General features: G+C 37.6%; 1 protein-coding gene across 8 annotated transcripts in view; it reads right to left on the minus strand.

Moving 5' to 3' along the window:
- The window catches only part of SENP7 (SUMO specific peptidase 7), a 139126-nt gene that overhangs the window by 12828 nt on the left and 110156 nt on the right, over positions 1–16142 (minus strand). For all 8 annotated transcript variants that reach the window (XM_037058965.1, XM_037058968.1, XM_037058967.1 and 5 more), the window contains 5 exons: positions 9333–9512; positions 7600–7862; positions 5627–5760; positions 4096–4212; positions 1067–1189 (listed from right to left, as the gene is read on the minus strand). In XM_037058965.1, coding sequence (XP_036914860.1) covers positions 1067–1189; positions 4096–4212; positions 5627–5760; positions 7600–7862; positions 9333–9512 — 817 coding nt within the window. The remainder of the gene's footprint in view (positions 1–1066; positions 1190–4095; positions 4213–5626; positions 5761–7599; positions 7863–9332; positions 9513–16142) is intronic.

Here is a 16142-nt window from a genome sequence, read left to right on the forward strand (position 1 = left end):
AGGAAGGAAATAGCAAACCAAGTTGGGATGTCAAAAAAGAATTTTAGGAAGGGGCTGGTGTTTATCAGTGGCATAACGGAGGTGGTATGTGACTTCTAGATCAGGGATCAGTCTCTTGAAGAATCTCTTGTTATGCAGGGAATTAAACAAATTATTAAGATCTTAAAGGTTAACATACAAAGTGATACAGGAGACAGACATCTTTGCCCAATCCCTGTACATCTGACTAACTAACCAAACCCAGAGCACTAGACATGATGAGTAAGATGAGATTCAGAATGGGCTAAAAAATGTGGCAGGAATTAACACCATGTGGAAAACTAACTTCATAAAATAATCAGAAGTCATGTTTACCAAATTGTCTTATTTCAAAATGACCCAACTATTACAAGATTATACACAATTGCTTTCCAATAGTATATAGATACCTATGTTTCTATTTTGTTATGTTGGTGTTTGGTAGATTTCCTGATGGTGCTAACTTTATTTGATGGGGAACATATTACACACAGGATGGGGTAAGGAAGACAGAAGAGAACATGGGAGCCACAATTTAATCTTATTTTCAGTTCCTAACTGTGTAGAACATCTTCAATTAAGGTCTAACAGTTCTCTCCCTGTTCAATAACACACATTATTATTTATCTTTTACTCTGAGTTCCCCTAGTATGTTCCAAGCACTGAGCAAAAGGCACTAAGGATGGAGTAGAAAATAAGACAGTTGAAGTTCCTGACCTCACAGAGCGTACACTTTAGGATGAAAAACTACCAAAATTATTGCTCAAGAAGATAAGCAAGAAATAACCTCGCCTCTTCCTTCGTTACCTTCCAAGTTCCAGTGGCCCCCAAAGGACATATAATTGGAAATGCAGCCTACAAGAGCTAGCCTCCCTATGACGGGAACAGTGCGACGGGCGGATGAGAAATGTCTCAGAGCAAGACCCAGGACCTACACAAGTGGTAATATTGCTCACTCTAGGAAATACTATATGAAATTACTTCATTAGGAACATGAAAATAGTATCTTTGCCTCTCAAAACTTAAGTACATTGGAACATGGACTTACGAAAGATCTGGATTATCTTCTGTTAAGTTACTTTCCTTTCTCGTCAAGCATTTATAGAAAAAGCTACTAAAAATGTGACTTCGTTCAACAAGTTCATTTGATGCCTTCTCCAAAAGAAGATACCTGGTAAAATAGGAACACCATAAAATTAAGTTATTTTCAAATTTTACCTGGTTTTCCCCCAATTATATTTTTAAGTATATTTTATTGATTGATTATGCTATTACAGTTGTCCCAATTTTTTCACCCTTTGTTTCCCTCTGCCCCGCACTCCCCGACCCTCCAGCATCCCCCCTGCTTAGTTTATGCCCATGGGTTGCACATAGAAGTTCTCTGACTTCTCTATTTCCTATACTATTCTCAACCACCCCCGTCTATTTTATGCCTACGAATTATGCTTCTTATTTTCTGTACCTTTCCCTCATCCCCCCCCCTCTCTCTCCCCACTGATAACCCTCCATGTGATCTCCAGTTCTCTGGCTCTGTTCCTGTTCTACTTGCTTGCTTAGCTTTTGTTTTGTTTTGTTTTTTTGTCTTTTCTTTTCTAGTTGCTGATAGTCGTGAGTTTGCTGTCATTTTACTCTTCATAGTTTTTGATCTTCTACTTCTTACATAAGTCTCTTTAACATTTCATATAAGAGCTTGGTGATCAATGAACTCCTTTAACTTGATCTCATCTGGGAAGCACTTTTATCTGCCCTTCCATTCTAAATGATAACTTTGTAGGATAGTGTCATCTTGGATATAGGTCCTTGCCTTTCATGACATGGAATATTTCTTGCCAGCCCCTTCTTGCCTGTAAGGCTTCTTTGGAGAAATCAGCTGATAGTCTTATGGGCACTGCTTTGTAGGTAACTGTCTCCTGTAAGATTCTCTCCCCTTTAATCTTGGGCAATTTAATTATGATGTGTCTTGGTGTGTTTCTTCTTGGATCCAACTTCTTTGGGACTCTGAGTTTCCTGGACTTGCATGTCTATTTCCTTCCCCAGATTGGGGAAGTTCTCCTTCATTATTTGTTCAAATAAATTTTTAATTTCTTGCATTTCCTCTTCTCCTTCTTGCACCTCTGTGATTCAGATGTTGGAATGTTTAAAGTTGTCATGGAGGTTCCTAAGCCCCTCCTTATTTTTTTGAATTCTTATTTCTTCATTCTGTTCTGGTTGGATGTTTATTTCTTCTCTTTGTTCTAAATCACTGATTTGAGTTCCGTTTCCTTCCCTTCACTGTTTGTTTCCTGTATATTTTATTTCACTTTATACAGCCTTCCTTTGCTCCTTCATTTTGCGAACAAATTCAATTGTTTCTGTGAGCATCCTAATTACCAGTGTTTTGAACTCTGCATCTGATAGGTTGCCCATCACCTCGTTGCTTAGTTCAATTTCTGGAGTTTTGATGTGTTCTTTCATTTGGGCCATATTTGTTTGTCTCAGGGCATCTATTATGTTGTAAGGAGCAGACCCTTAGGTATTCACCAGGGTGGGGCAACCCTGTTTGCTGCACCGTGGCATATGGGGGAAGGGTCAGAGAGGGAGCAATGCCGCTTACTTGCTCCGCTCTAATCCCACTTTCCATCACTTTCCTTGCTTCCCACAAGCAGATATTGCCCTTTCAGGTGCTGGTTCCCAAGTGGGTGGGTTTGTGTACATTCTAGGACCCTGTGGGTTTCTCCAACAAACCCTCCTGTGAGACTAGAAGTTTCTCCCACTTTTGCAACCCCCACAGGATTTTACAGCCAGAGATTCTGAGTCTTTAGTTTCCCAGTCAGCCAACCCCCGCCTCACAAATGAGTTCTGCTGTCTTGTGCAGGTCCTCTCCACCCCTTGTACTGGTCTGGATGAATGTTTCTTTAACTCCTTGGTTGTCAGAGTTCCATGCAGTTTGATTTTCTGGCAGTCCTGGTTTTTTATTGTTTTGAAATTGGTTGGTATCCTTCTTTTGGTCGTGTGAGGAAGTGAAGCATTTCTACCTGTGGCTCCTTCTTGGCCAGAACTACCTCCAGTTATCTTATATGTTTTGGAAATCTTCATTTTTATATATAATTAAATTCAAAGCAACTTTGCAATTTGCTCTGATTTCGGTTATTTTTGTTCTTTAGTTAACTCACCTACATGAAGACTGTTTAAAACAGAAGTTGCTCACTCATTTATTTACTTAACAAATATTTATCAAATTCCTAACCTGTGTTAATCGTTTTTACATCAAAGACACACAGAAGAGGAGGAAAAAAGTACCTCCCCCACAGAACTTACAGTCCAGAAGAATCAGGATAGAAGAAAATATTAACCAAATAGTCACACAATCAAATATAAAAACTGAAATTGACAATCTTAAATAAATCTAGAAAACTTTTAATAACTCTGAGACATGACTAAGCTCTAAGTTCTTAGTCTACTTCTATACTAAAAATTCTTCAACCTAAGATTATTCAATCATTTTAAAATTAAACCCTTCTTACCCTGCTAGTGTAGGAAGGGTTTAATGTTCATTAACAATGATTGGTTAAATGGACTTTAAACCATGGAACATTATGCAACAATAAAAGAAAGGGAAACAAGTTTTTATGTACTAGTATTTTATTATGTCTAAGATATATTATTTGTGAAAAAAGCCAGTTACAGAACTCTTACCAAGTTATGTTTTAAACAATCCCCTTTTAAAGATTCTATATCCCTGTTTTTTTAAAAAGGTGAACTAGATAACTATACAGAATTGCTTCTTTTCCGTTAGTTCCCAAATTGATTTATAATTATGTAAGTACTTCTTTCACCAGAGTAAAAGAAGAATAAATTTAAAAACTAAAACAAACAAAAAACAGTAGCTCTTCTGAAGTATATAGTACCTATCTGAAGTAAAGGATTTGAAATCAACTAGTCAACTCTAGAAAACCTTAGTAGGCAAAATTTTTTCAAATCTGATATCTTGCCAGGTTACTTTTATCTAGAATTATATACTTCAGATATAAAAACATTTGCTTTAAGATTTCAATAAAAACCTGTAAAACAAATAAGATTATTTAGCATTGTACTTACTTAAGGTAGAAATCAATAATTACATCATTAAGAAATTCCCCTTCTTCTAAGCACTCCAGGTCTTCATTAGTTACTCCTAATCCCCCCTTAGTAGGTGGCGGAGGATATACAATCAACCTTAAAAAGTAAAAATAAAGTTAAAGTATATTAGTACTGAAAATTCTAGTATCCCAAAGATTTGTTATCTGGTATAGTAATATAGAGAAGTAGTATTCAATAACTAAAATATGTCGAGTAAAAAAATTTGACAGGATACAAGCAATTATATTTTCCTTCCTTTATTTTCACAAGCTACTTATAGTACTCTCATTGATCAACTTTTCATTTCCAATCCTTGTCATGTGGGCTAGTCTCAACATCTGTTAGATCAATGGGTTATAGTTACAATACCATTGAGGATGTCTTTCTTCTGCCTAATTTTTAACTTTCAACAAACTCATGTAATAAGCCATAGAAGATTTTCCTATGCTCTACTTTTCAACTCTGAGTGAATCCCTATTCAGATTCCCAGTTCCTTTCCATTCAGAAAAGCCAGCAGCCAAAAACTATTCTCTACTGGTAGCTAGTCTAACCAGCAGCTAGGTCAGAAAGAAATAACGGGAGGTTTGGGAGGAAACTTTCTCATAATAAAATGCTTACAATGTACAACTAAAGAGAACATAGAGGAATAAACAATTAGAACAAAACCAAAAATAAGTAGAAAACAGATGACAACTAATTAGGCATCTTTCTTCTGGCACCCTCTTGAACTTCAGAAGTAAGACCAGTTGTGAATTCCTGTAAGTGATACTCATTGCACAAATGCAATGAGGTGAACTGCACAAATGCAATGTTATAATAAAGGTATACTATGCACTTTTTGAATCACAAAGACCCAAAAAGATAAAAGTCAACTGCAATTGATTTCATCTTGATAACCATGGAACCTAAATCAAAAAAGAATATGTGAAAATTTTTAATGCTAATATCATGGCTTCTATTTTAATGGCTATTTTCTTACACCATGTTTTTGTGTGTTTTTCCCCCTAAAACACAGTAAAAGAATTACATAGAGGAATGAAATCTCCCTCAAATGCACACACCTCCAATTCTACCTTCCCACCATGAGAAGATAAAGATGAAATATAAACAAAGAAGTAATTGCTGAAAGGAAAATTCTGATATACTCCAAAGTACCTTAAATTGAAACACACTCTAGTAAACAATCTCATTTTTCTATTATAATCAGATATTAAACATCATACATTGCTATTCAAATATCTTTTGTAAATGCTTTAATTTTACAAAATTTGACAGTTTGGCTGCCATTTCTGTCTTATTAACACAAAACTAAATAAAATGGCACCAACTGTTTCCTTAATAACATTTTTTAACTTTCTCGTAAGTTTTAAAAAAAATTTTCTGTTATTAGCTGTTACTGTGAAAGTAAATCTCAGAACATTTAGAAAGGTAAACTACTTGAAATCAGCAACATGAATGAAATTTACTAGTGTGCCCACCTATTACAAACAGGACATGACACAGTACATACTTCTGAACAGGTCCAGTGTGCCTGACTTCTCGCCATTCTTCATCTGGGTTAGATGTAATAGAGAGTGAATAGCAACCACTACTTTGCTTCTGCAGGAAGGTGTAATTAGGTTTGGCTGTATCTATATTTGAGGGCTGACAGGAAATGGCAAAAAAAAGTCTCCTTATAAATACTTAAATACATATTAACTCTCAAAAGGACAGTCAAAAACCTAGGCTTATAAGAGAATATATGACTAAAAGAAATCCAAATCAAGCCCTGGCTGGTGTAGCTCAGTGGATTGAGCGTGGGCCTGCGAACCACACGATCATGGTTCGATTCCCAGTCAGGGCACATGCCTGGGTTGCAGGCCAGTTCCCAGCAGGGGACTCACCAGAGGCAACCATACATTGATATTTCTCTCCCTTTCTCCTTCCCTTCCCCTCTAAAGATAAATAAATTTAAAAAAAGAAATCCAAATCAATGAGTTATATCTATACTTTTATAGTATCTACCAAACTATAAACATCAAAACAATATTTTTGATCAAAAGACATTGTATATACAATGGTCAAAGTTTCACTTGTGTTACATACAAATCTAGGCCTTATAATTAAGAGAATCTAAAAACTCTGCAGTTTAAAATGAACAAAAGAGGTGATAAAAAAGCAAAAAAATGGAAAAACTCAGTTTATAATAATATAAATTAAGATTCTATAAATAAATGGAAAACTAGAATATAAATCTGCATATACAATGTAGTAACCACACAACATTTTACAACACATATATAAAAAGTACAGAGGTAGGCAGTCTCATGCCTTCTCTTCCTAACGTGGCTTCCTAAAAGCCTTTTAAATAACAGAGCCACCCTAGACCAAACTCGTGTGTGTGAGCATATCCGTTCACATGCACGTACCACACCAACTTAACAAACAGCAAAGTTAACACACACTTTTCTTTCTGGAGGTCTTTGGCAACGACACAAGCCATATGTATAGTACCAAAGTCTTATTTTAAAAAAATACAACATATTTAAACTTACTATTAACTGTTTCAAAATAATTTTAGACTTATAGAAAAGTTACAAAAAAACAAAGAAGCCTCTTCTAAATTCCACTAACATTAACATCTTACATAACCATAGTACAATTGTCAAAACTAAGAAATTAACCTTAGTATAATATAAACTAAACTACATACTCTGATTTCACTAGTTTTTCTACTAATATCTTTTTTCTGTATCAGGACCCTACTACAACGCTTCAGTCTTTCCTTGTGTTTCATAACTTTGGTATTTCTACTGAGTATCACTTAGTTATTCTGTAATTGGGTTTTTCTGATTTTTCTCATGGTTAGATTGAGGTTATACAATATTGGGAAGAATACCACTGTGGTGATGTACCCTTCTCAGCGCATGATGTGACAGGTACATTATGCTGAAATGTCTTATTACTTGAATCACTTGGGTTAAAGTGATGTCTGCCAGGAACCTCCATTGCTATTACTTCTTGTAACTGATCAATGCATTGGGGAAGAGATTTTGAGATTACGCACATATCCTGTTTCTCCTTCAGTTTTCACCCATGAAGTTTAGCATTCTTTGAACCTTGCCTGAAACAAACCTAACTGTGGTTTTTCCACAGTTGGTTTTATATTTCTCTCATTCTTTTTATACTTATTAATTGGAATACTTTCCTAATAAAGAACTGTCCCTTATCCATCATTTATTGTTTATATATTCATTAATTAATTCAGTTCTTCATAGCAATATAGATTTTGCAGTATTCATTTTAATCTTTGGTAATAATCATGCACTATCATCATTGATTTTGCTGATCAAACTGTTCTAGCTTTGGCAGTGGGAATTCTTTTAGGTTGGCTATCGTGCCTTTTTGGCAAAACAGCATTTTGAAATCAGCCTAATTTCAATGCAAGAATGTTTACCAAACCTTTTCCCTCCCCCTCACGAATTACATTAGCCATATGCTTACCTGAGATACTGATTTCATCTTCGTGTCTTCAGCAGTAGCAGCGGGGAAAGAGCAAGTTGAAGCACAGTAATAATGAATAAAAGAACTTTCCTCTGAAGAGAGGTTCTGAAATAAAGGACGTGCCTGAACCCAAGACAATGGATAAGAAAGTTCTAATTCTCCAGTGGCTGTACTTATTTCTGTCATAATATCTTTCAATTTCAATTCTTCTCTTTGTGAAATAGGATTTTGTAGTTCAAGGAAAATGAATTCACTGGACTTTGCTATTAAAAAAAAATTATCAATAATATTATTTCAAAGAATATTATAATTTACATAACTTGATTATTAATAACAGTAAAGTTGGTATGTAACTACTAACAAAGTAGTAACCCAGGCAAATTAATTGCAAAATAGACCATTAGTAACCTAGAACCAAAATTCACAATTTTTAGACTCCTACTGCATTAGAATGGAAACTCCACAATGGTACTGACCTCTGTATTTCGAGACCTGTCATTTAATAGGTGGTACTGAATATTTTGTTACTGAATGAATGAAAACTAAGCAATTAATTATTTTTCTCTAGCCTCCTCCATGTATCAAGTCTATTAATTAAAAAATATTCCAACTCCGGCTGGTGTGGCTTGGTGGGTTGAATGCCAGCCTGCAAACTTAAAGGTCACTGGTTCTATTCCCAGTCAGGACACATGCCTGGGCTGTGAACCAGATCCCTGGTTGGGGGCAAGCAAGAGCAACTTATTGATGTTTCTCTCCCTCTCTTGCTTTCTTCCTCCCTCCCCCTCTGTCTATAAATGAATAAATAAAACCCTTAAAAAAATATATATCCCAATCACCCTGGCTGGTGTGGCTCAGTGGATTGGGCCAGGGCCTGCGAACCACACAATAGGGGTTCGATTCCCAGTCAGGGCACATGCCTGGGTTGCAGGCCAGTTCCCAGCAGGGGACTCACGAGAGGCAACCATACATTGATATTTCTCTCCCTCTCTCCTTCCATTCCCCTCTAAAGATAAATAAATTTAAAATATATATATATATATATATATATATATCCCAATCAAACACTTCCTTCAATATAATTTTCTTTAATCAATCATTTCCATGATGGTCTCAAATGACATTCTCTTCCCCCATAATGATTACAAATGGCTTATTATATTACATAGCAACGTCTCTGCTATGTAATCAGGGATTTCCCCAATTAATTTGGAAGTAATTAGGATAGCAAAATAGCTAACTTCAAATATATGTATATACACACATATTTATGTAAGTATTGTGGGAGCATATAGAAAAGTACTCAACTCATTCTTAGAGAAAGGATACACATAAGTAAATTGATTTTCTCTTTTAGAAACTAAAGAAAACATTTAAGAAACTAAAGAAAACATACAAAGACTTCTGTATTTTCATAGTTCATTCGCAGTTCATTACAAAATAAGGGCAAGAAATTCATAAGAAAGGGAGTCAAGGATGGTAACTGACTAAAAAATAAGGTATTCCTTTTCCTTTCATTTTGGAAAATAAGATCATTTGGTTGAGTAAAGATATCAGGAAAAATTACGTGAATAAATAAAATAATTTGTCACATTATATTAAGGGATAAAAATTTTAAATCAATGAACTTAATTTCAATTCCATGAAATTACATTTTACTAAATTATTTTAAAAGAAAATTTTATTTACAGGACTTATCAGGTTATCTTGAAATTTAGAAATCATTTTATACTCACATTGCTGGCTTAACATAGAGTTTTCTAATTGGGTCTGAATCTCCTGAAGATAAGGTGAAGAGACCCAGAGGAAAAGAATAGCATGACTCCTTTTACTGTGATCATCATCCTTACTTGTCCATAAGCCAAACCTCTTTAAATGTGTGGTATCCACTACCAATAAAACCTCATTCAGGGACACTAAAACAAATAAAATATAACAAATTAATTAATTAATCTATTTAGGAATATACCACTTAAGCTCTAACTCTAGTATATTGTATTTCAAAAAAAATCATTTGCCAATTTTCTCAAAAATATCATTTCCAGTGCACTTCACTAACCATAGCTGAAATACCCCAAACAATATGATTAGAGTAAAAAAGATCACATTACAATTAGAAAGGGCTAAATATTTATTAAATAATTCAATATAGGGAATTTAGTCTCTTATACTATATATGATCTCAGTTATATCCAGGAATGGAAAACATGAATGCAAATTTCCACAGTATAAAATCTTGCCCAGAGAGTTCTTACTAAGAACTCTTAATACCACAAGAAGAAGGATGAGGGGGAGAGGGGGAGGGGGGGGAGGGGAAGAAGAGGTAGAATGTAGGAGAGCATTCTGTGTGGCATGGGCCCAGCTCCCACTGGGAGATGCACAGGACCCACGCCCACGGATAGGTTCTCCCGTGGGGGATCAGGCCTGCTATGTGCCTAGGTGGCTTTGAGTCCTGCTTTTTGCTAAAAACTCCCTCACCCGGATTTGTGGCAAACATTTACTGCAAAGTAACTTCCTACAAACCATGCTAAACCTTCCAAGAACCAGTGTAACTGGTTCAACAATTCTTGCTTTTTCATTTGCAAATACCCCTCTTCTGTGATGTGATTACCAGCATCCTCTCCTTTATTTTCTGCACAAGGTAACCACTTAATGCAACCTGTGCATAGTAAATGATGACCATCATGTAACCTGCCGGAAAAAAAAAATCCAACAAAGGCCAGTTCCGGCAAGGGCCACAGCTTTTGCTACCCTTGAGAGAAAAGCCATGCCCGCCCTTTTCCTCCACAGGACTCGGTAATCTGTGTGAATGTCTCATTTCATCCATAATGACTCGGACACTGCGGACCAGTGTCTGCATCAGAAGAGGAAGACTATCTTACCAATGCAAAAAAGCTTAATATAACAGAAAATTATGTATTCCTATCTCAGTCATTACTATCAACCAAGCCTCCAAATGCTACCAAAAGCTATTTTATGCCTATCTTTCTTCTCCCAAAGTATCTGCATTCTACTACATAGATTAGCCACTATTAAAAGATTCTCCATAATAGTATGAGCTTCTGAGTGGTCTAAGATGATATTTCCTTTAAAATTCTTACAGGTTTTACTTCCCAGAACTTCTAGGTAATCACTCTGCATTATTACTCTTCCACACTCTTAGCCAAAAAAAAAAAAAAAAAAAAACCAAAAAAACCTGAGGACTTTTTTTTTAATTCAAAGAAATATATAAAACCTGTATAAAGAAGTCCTGAAAGTCATCGGGTACTTTAACAAAATAAGCCACTAAACTAGGGATAGAAATATCAGCTAAGTATAGACCCAAGATGGGTACCGACTAGAGACAAATTTTTTAGTACTCCTCCCCTGATCATCTGATGCTGGCACTTTGCCACTCAAAATGTATTCCTCAGCCGCTGACATTGGCATCACCTGGAAACCTGTTAGAACACAGCAAATCAGGCCCCACCCTAGATCTACTGAATCAGAATCTTCAGTTTAAAAGAAAAGCCCAGGTGATTCACATGTACATTAAAGTTTAAAAGCATTTTACAATAAGCATTCAAATACTACTTATCCTAATATTCCCATGCCAGCTATTCTTTTTTTTACTTTTTCTTATAAATTAATCCATTTTAAGCATCTTTCTTTCATATTTCCTCCGTCTTTCCTTCCCTCATTCCATTTCTCTGTCTTTTTCTTGCACTCTTTCTGTATTCCTATTTATCCTCTGTACCTACTAGTGTGCCTGCCTTTCTTCTCTTCGTAGCCTGTCCTATCTCCCCTCTTTCTTTTACTCTCTATTGGTTCCTTTCAATAGACTATCTATCAATCACTCACCTATCTATTGCTCTCTATATATTTTATACACCTACCCAACCTTCCTATCTATCTGTCATCCATCTTATATTTTATTGTAATATTTCAACTGATTTATTTCCCCACTGTTAAAAATCATACTTAATTTTTAGTAGCTCCTCCTTTTGAAATCCTCACATTTTCTTTCACTTCTTTTAGATTTTACTCTCCCTTACAGACTAGACTCATTAAACTTTTCTTTCTTCCTACTTCCTCCCTTTGCATCTTTCTTCTTCCTTCTTTCTTTATAGCCTTACTCCATTTTTGCTGCCTATCCCTTTCTTTCTCTATACCTAGCCTGTCCGTGCCCTGCTTGCTTGTCTGCCTTTTCTTTCTTCTTCCTTTATCTTTCCTCCCTTACTTCACTCCTCCTCTTCATCACTTTATCTCTCCCTTCCTCTTCCATTCCTCCCTCCCTCTCCCCCTTCCCTCCTTCCTTTTCCAATGGCTCTTCCAAGAAAAAAACAAACACTATTCTTTTTCATCTCTAGCTCTTTTGTTCTAATTTTCTCTTCACCTCTATTTTATAGTCTTCTATTGGCTCATACCTTTTAAAGTGCATTCTCTGGCTCTTTCTCCCTCCTTCCCTACCTATCCTTCTTTATTTTACTGTATTTTTCAAATACTGACTTCCACTTTTTTCCAGCTGATTAAGATGTAACTGACATAAAACATTGTGTGCATTTAGGTACAAAACATGTTGAAAAAATATTTTTTAAAAAATACATTTTAAAAAATAAGTATGAAACACTAATTTTTTTAAATATTTTTTTGAAACACTTATTTTCTGAATTGCAATTGGGACAGGCTAGTAAATCAGGGCAAGCAGGATAAGAAACTGAGACAGAAGCAGTTTGCAGCCACCTACTGAATCCAATCTTCCCTAAACCAAGAATGCTTAAGAGTAAATGGTTTGCACTGCCTCCCAACTCGAGAGTAAGCAACTTAAATCACCCTACCCAGGGAGATAAGCAGAAATCCAGTTAGTGCCATTCGCTGACCCAAGGACAGATGAAGTTAAGGGAATAAATCTCATTGTGGCATATTTGCACAAAGCCGATGGATATTCTATTGTGATCCTCCCTGAGATCTCCCGTGAAACCCCAGCCCTTAAAACCCCCCAAATCGAAGGTCCCAGCATGGTTTCCCTCCCAAAAGCAAACCCTCTTCTCTCCCTTCTTCTTCTTCCCCCAAAGGCATGTATCTCAACTCTAAGAGACCTCACCAGGCTTACAACTGAGAGCAATGGACAGAGGCAGCTCATTCTGAGACAACCCTCTTACACGGTCTCCAAGACCCCTTTCTCTCTGCTTTCTTAGCAAACCAGGGCAGCCCAGCCTAAACTCATTTCTCCACCTACTCCCTCTCTTGCTGCTTCTATCCTAGGCCTTTCCTCTTTTCACTAGCTCCAGATTTAATAAACATCCTCTAAAAATCACCTGGATTTGTGCCCTGGCTGGTGTAGCTCAGTGGATTGAGCATGGGCCTGTGAAGCAAAGGGTCACTGGTTCAATTCCCAGTTAGGGCACATGCCTGGGTTGCAGGCCAGGTCCTCAATAGGGGACACATGAGAGGCAACCACACATTGATGTTTCTCTCCCACTCTTTCTCCTTCCGTTTCCCTCTCTCTAATAAAATATTTTTTAAAAATCACCTGGATTTGTGTTGAGAAATCTTTCCTGCACAAAATCAACAACCACACACTACTGGTCTGCCCTAGGCAGACCTACTCAAGGCCAAGTCCCCATTCCAGTGACACAATTATCACCATAATGTTAACTAACACCTCCATTACAGCACATATTACCATTTCATTTTGGTGGTAGGAACATGTAAGATCTACTCTTAGCTACTTTCAAGTATTTGTTATTAACTATAGTAACAAATCTGCACACCAGGTCCTCAAAAGATATTCATCTTATAACTATTTCTTCCAAACAACATTCCCAATCCCCAGCCCCTGCTCCTGCCCTGCTAACCACCACTGTAGTCTCTGTTTCTGAGAGTTCAGCTTTATTAGATTTCACATGTAAGTGAGCGATGTCATGCAGTATTTCTGTCTTTCTGTTTGGCTTCTCTCACTTGGTACAATGCCTTCAAGGTCCATCCATGTTGTCCTTCTTTCTCATGGTTGAATACTATGCCAGTGTGTGAATACTGCATCTTCATCCACCTATCAACAGACACTTCGAATGTTTCCACATCTTGGCTACTGTGAATAATGCTGCAATTAAACATTTCTTCAAGATCCTCTTTTCATTTCCTTCAGAAGTATAACCAAAAGATTACTAAATCATGTAACATTTCCATTTTTCTGAGGAACCTACATATTATTTTCCATAATAGCTGCATTAATTTATATTCCCACCAACTGTGCGTACCACTTCTGTGAGGTGATAGATACTTCATTATGGTTTGGGTTTACATTACCTTTTTGATTAAAGATGTTGAACATCTTTTCATGTGTCATTTGTATCTTTTCCATGAAAAATGTCTGTTCAGTTCCTCTGCCCATTTTAAAAATATATTTTATTGATTATGCCATTACACTTGTCCTATTCCCCGCTTCATTCCCCTTCACCCAGCACACCCCTCCCCCACCATTCCCCCCTTTCATTCATGTCCATGTGTCACAAGTTCTTTGGGTTCTATATTTCCCATACTATTCTTGCCCTCTCCCCTGTCTATTTTCTACCTACCATCTATGCTACTTATTCTCTGTTCCTTCTCCCCCCTTCTCCTCCCACCCCCCTGTTGCTAACCCTCCATGTGATCTCCATTTCTCTATTTCCACTCCCAATCTAGCTGTCCTCTTAGTTTGCTTTTGTTTTAGGTGTGGTTGTTAATAACTGTGAGTTTGCTGTCCTTTCACTGTTCATATTTTTTATCTTCTTTTTCTTAGATAAGTCCCTTTAACATTTCATATAATAAGGGCTTCGTGATGATGAACTCCTTGAATTTGATCTTATCTGAAAGCACTTTATCTGCCCTTCCATTCTAAATGAAAGCTTTGCTGGATAGAGGAGTCTTGGCTGTAGGTCTTTGGATTTCATGACTTGGAATACTTCTTTCTAGCCCCTTCTTGCCTGGAAGGTCTCTTTCGAGAAATCTGCTGACAGTCTGATGGGTACTCCTTTGTAGGTGACTGTCCCCTTTTCTCTTGCTGCTTCTAGGATTCTCTCCATTTTAATCTTGGGTAATGTAGTTATGATGTGCCTTGGTGTGTTTCTTCTTGGGTCTAACTTCTTTGGGACTCTCTGAGCTTCCTGGATTTCCTGGAAGTCTATTGCCTTTGCCAGATTGGGGAAGTTCTCCTTTATTATTTTTTAAAATAAGTTTTCTGCTTGTTGCTGTTCCTCTTCCCCTTGGGGTACCCCTAATTCAGATGTTGGAACATTTAAAGATGTCCTAAAGGTTCCTAAGCCTCTCCTCATTTTTTTTAATTCGTGTTTCTTCCTTCTTTTCTGTTTGGTTGGTTGTTTCTTCCTTCTGGTCCACTCCCTTGATTTGAGTCCCAGTTTCCTTTCCATCACTATTGGTTTCCTGTGCATTTCCCTTCTTTTCAATCAGTTTAGCCTTCACATGTTCCTCTAATTTGTGGATAAAATCAACCAATTCTGTGAGCATCCTGATCAACAGTATTTTGAACTGTGCATCTGATAGGTTGGCTATTTCTAGGTCACTTAGAACTATAGGCTCTGGAGCTTTGAGCTGTTCTTGAGTCATAATGTTTGGTCTATTAACACCTGTTATGTATGAGGGGCAGAGCCTTAAGTGTTCACCAGGGCCGGGCGACCCAGTTGCTGGGTTGTGACACTGTATGTGGAGGCGGGTGAGAGAGGGGGGAAAAATGGCTCTTTGCGCTGCTCCACTCTCTCTGATTTCTGTCCCCTCTGCAGCTTCCCACAAGCAAACTGGGCCCCTCTGGTGCTGGATCCGGGGTGTGTGGGCCCGTGTACTCTCCAGGACCCTGTGGGTCTCTCCAACGAACTCTCTATGGACCTGGGAGCCTCTCCCGGGCCCTCGGCCCTGAGAAAGTCTTTCCAGTTGGTGCTTTCAGGCTCTAATTCCCATCACTGAGGCCCTAGCCTGAGTGGTCTGTCTCACTGTTTGCTCCTTCACTTGGTTTATCTGCACGCGAATATGTGACCACAGTCAGCCAGCCGCCCTGCGCCCTCAATGGCCGTTGCCACCCCACGCCTGGGATCCACCAACCACTGAGGCGGGATCCTCTGCCTCTGCTCCTGGGTGGGTCGGAGGGAACAATCTTTCCAGCCCGACCATGCTCTGCCGCGGACTCCGCCCCTCTTACCGGTCTGGCTGAGTGGTTCATTATTGTTGTCGGACTTTCATACATTTCCATTTTCACTGTTTTGGCTGCGTTCTTGTTTCTAAAACTTCGCTGTCTTGAAATTTAGTTGTGGGAGGGGGCACAGTGTTTCCACCTATGCCTCTATCTTGGCCAGAGGTCCCCTCTGCCCATTTTCTAATCAAAAAAACTTTTTTTACTTTGGTTTTGCTTTGCTACTGAGTTGTATGAGTTCATTTTATATTTTGAATATTACTCCCAAATCAGATACATGATTTGAAAGCATTTTCTCCCATTCTTCAGGCTGCCTTTTCATTTTGTTGTTCCCTTTGGTGTGCGGAAGCTTTTAGTCTGATGTGGCTCAACTTGTTTATTTTTA

This window comes from Sturnira hondurensis, unplaced genomic scaffold (genome assembly GCF_014824575.4).
Source record: "Sturnira hondurensis isolate 20B ecotype Veracruz unplaced genomic scaffold, ASM1482457v3 Scaffold0010428, whole genome shotgun sequence".
NCBI classification, from domain to species: domain Eukaryota; kingdom Metazoa; phylum Chordata; class Mammalia; order Chiroptera; family Phyllostomidae; genus Sturnira; species Sturnira hondurensis.